Source organism: Branchiostoma belcheri, unplaced genomic scaffold (assembly GCF_001625305.1).
Source record: "Branchiostoma belcheri isolate BF01 breed outbred unplaced genomic scaffold, Haploidv18h27 scaffold133, whole genome shotgun sequence".
In the NCBI taxonomy this organism is placed as follows: Eukaryota; Metazoa; Chordata; class Leptocardii; order Amphioxiformes; family Branchiostomatidae; genus Branchiostoma; species Branchiostoma belcheri.
In genome coordinates, this window is record NW_017802747.1 from 800,996 (window position 1) to 804,031 (window position 3,036).

A 3,036-nucleotide genomic window follows, 5' to 3' on the forward strand; every position below is an offset into this window, starting at 1 on the left:
GCAGGGCTGCCTGCATGATCACTAGCCTGAGTGTCAGCCTTTTTAGCTTTCGTCCCCTCCCCACTATCCGCTACCGGCATTTCGTGGAGAGCTGACGAAAGCTAAAAGGTGAAGTAGTATCACTGTGCAAAATATGAGTCAAATCTATTTTTACCCCATGCCACCATTGTTTAATCCTTACGTACAGACATTTGCTCGTAAAATCTGAAAACACAGAAGTCAGCCATGTTTGTTTACATTCGGGTTGTTTGTGGTGGTGTTTAAAGGCTGACAGGCTCGATGTTCCCCGACTAGCGCCTAGCGGACAATCGGGCGGTAGCCGGGGAACATCGAGGGTGTCAGATATCACCGCAAATATGTGCGGGGTTGGCAGAAACCAATAAATCACCATTTACAAATAGGATTTTGGGTGGAAAGGCCCCAAAACTTAAAGTATTGGATTTTTTTATTTAAAGATTACGTTTACACTAAATGCTGCGGATCTAGAGTTCACATTCTGCTCTTTATCTTTTTTTTCAGTTGGGCGAACGCGATAGTTGGGAAAGGGTACAGAGGGAGACTGGAGAACGAAGACCTCTACCCACTTAAAGACAAGGATACCTCCCTGGTAGTTACCAATGAGTTCCGACCGTGAGTTTTTCTTTTTATTCCAACTTTCCAATAGAACAATAAATAATGCATAATGGTGACTTACTTAGCTAAAAAATTTGGTCTATGTGGGACAGGTAGAAATGTAGACAGGATTCTTAATGCCTATGTCAATGAAGAAAAACTATAATTAGCAAAATAGCTTATATTATCATCACCACCATTATTACTTACAACACAAGAAAAATATCATTAAAGGTCCAAGAAATGAATTAAGCATTATGGTGATGCCATCTGTAAATAGTATAAATCAGTGAAAAAATCGATTAGTTTCGGGTAGGCATGATTGTGTGGTTGTGAGAGTTTGAGTGATAATTTCAGGTGACAGTAGAGCTAGATGATCCTATGGGTAACAGATATACAGTAGCATTACGAAATGATTTTTTCAAAAGCATTTGATATAACTCCATATATATCGGCATTTAAAAACCCCTGAATAATTATGTGTATGTATTTTATATGTACATTGTAATTCCTTTCGCAATTGTTTCTTTCGTCTTCCATGTTTATGAAAATGTAATCTTAACAATAAAACTAGAGTCCCGCGATCTCATACCTTCGCCAAATGATGTTAATCTTTATGACAAAGTAAAGATTATTCCTCCTGATTATGCAAATAGGATCCTCATTTGCATGAATATCAGTTGATTTACTTGATTATATTCTCCATCAAAAGACAGCCTTATCTTAACAAAGAAAGCCATTCTATCATTTCGTCATAAATTATGCAAATGAGGACCTTATTTGAATAAGTTATGTTAAATGATGTTCACCTTCACTTAAGGTCTCGGACCGGAGTTTCCCTCCGTATTTCGAGCAATTTGACACCCTCAGCCCGACGGGCTGTCATTTCTGTACTAAACGCGGGTCGGAATTTTTCACTCTTTTGGTGGAAAGGGGTGCCGTGCCGCTTATCAATACACTTGATTGATATTTTCTGCGCCCAATTTATTTAGGGGTAAATGAGGCACATCAAAGTACATTTTGAAAAAAGGGGTCATTTTTTTCGTCATTTTTAACCATGGCTGCATGGAAAAAACGAATTTTCCCAGGGTAACGGCTTAGTACTCGAAGAAGCTCAGAACCTAATGTTTCCAAAATTTGAATTTAATTAAAATCGATGCGATAAGTTTATCGCTATCTTCGATGGCCCGAACACACCCAGAACGCATATAGAACGTACCATCCCGGCGGTCAGGCGAAAAGGCCACATAACCATCCGCGCGGACGAATACCAGGAAGTCTTAGCTGGACCACCAACATTACGCCACCTATAAAGGCTACAACTAACAGGCTTTTCAGAAAATACAAAGATACGTACACAGATGTTACGATGTCAGGGATATCGCGGCCAAAACATACCATACAAAGTCACGTTTCCGGCGATTTACTGCGCACTTACTTAGACTCTGGTCAGAATTAAACTCCGACCCGGAACCTTAAGGAGATTAATTTTCATTAAAAAAATTTAATATTCTTCAGAAACATTATATCTATCATATATCCAAATTTGGCTTGTATGCGATCATTACTTTTCCCGCGGCAGCGGTTTAAAGTCATGTGAAAAACACTGTGTTCTATGGCTACTTTTGCCAAGACGCGGCCCCTAGGAGGCATTACAATGGAGAAATTAAAAAGTACCGTTTTTTGGGGTTTCGCTTTTTTCAAATCAGATAAAACGGAAGGAAACGCCCGCTCTGGTCATTGGCTAGGGATAGATGTGGTTTTATCGTCCTTTCTGTGCTGCATACTTGCGGGAAACCTCTTTAAAGTTGGGATCGATGACGTCACGCAGTGACGTCATGCGTTGTCCAAGTTAAACAGCAGGGGGTCGCGTTTTTGCTTCACCGCTTTACATTAAAATGAAGAATACGTCAGATTTTGACCTTGAGTGATAGAACTGAGCTCGCACTTTCCGAATCAAACGAGTCCGACACCAAACTCTTCACTACTTTGCCGTGAATGGCCTATTAAGTAGCACAGAGCACCTTAAATGTGTGAAAAACTGCGTTCTTACGAGGCGCAAAACACAATCTGGGTGATGCTGCCGTGGCTAGGAGCGATTAGTTGAAAAAATTGCTGCAAAGTTGCGTGAAGTACTTATTAGGCTACCACTTAACACCAGCCAACGAAAAGAAGTTCGCGATTTTAAGGAGCCCTGAACCGAAAATCAGAAAACCTAGTTTTGCCTTAAATAGGCCTAACAATCGAATTTTCCTGTAAAATGTCAGTTAAGTCACCATAAATGGAAAGACTTGGCCGAAATTATGCGGAAGTCAAATTTAGAGGTCGACTCACATGAAATGACATAGAAAGTGAATTCATTTGAGAACATTTTATCGCCCTGAAACGATTAAAACTGCCCTTCACGGAGAGGTCGGGGGGGGG

At 40.3% G+C, this 3,036-nt stretch overlaps 1 protein-coding gene across 1 annotated transcript in view; it reads left to right on the plus strand.

Annotated features, from left to right (window-relative positions):
* LOC109464159 (slit homolog 2 protein-like) overlaps positions 1 to 3,036 on the plus strand; it is a 21,524-nt gene that overhangs the window by 16,914 nt on the left and 1,574 nt on the right. The window contains exon 5 of the mRNA XM_019761096.1: positions 520 to 630. Coding sequence (XP_019616655.1) covers positions 520 to 630 — 111 coding nt within the window. The remainder of the gene's footprint in view (positions 1 to 519; positions 631 to 3,036) is intronic.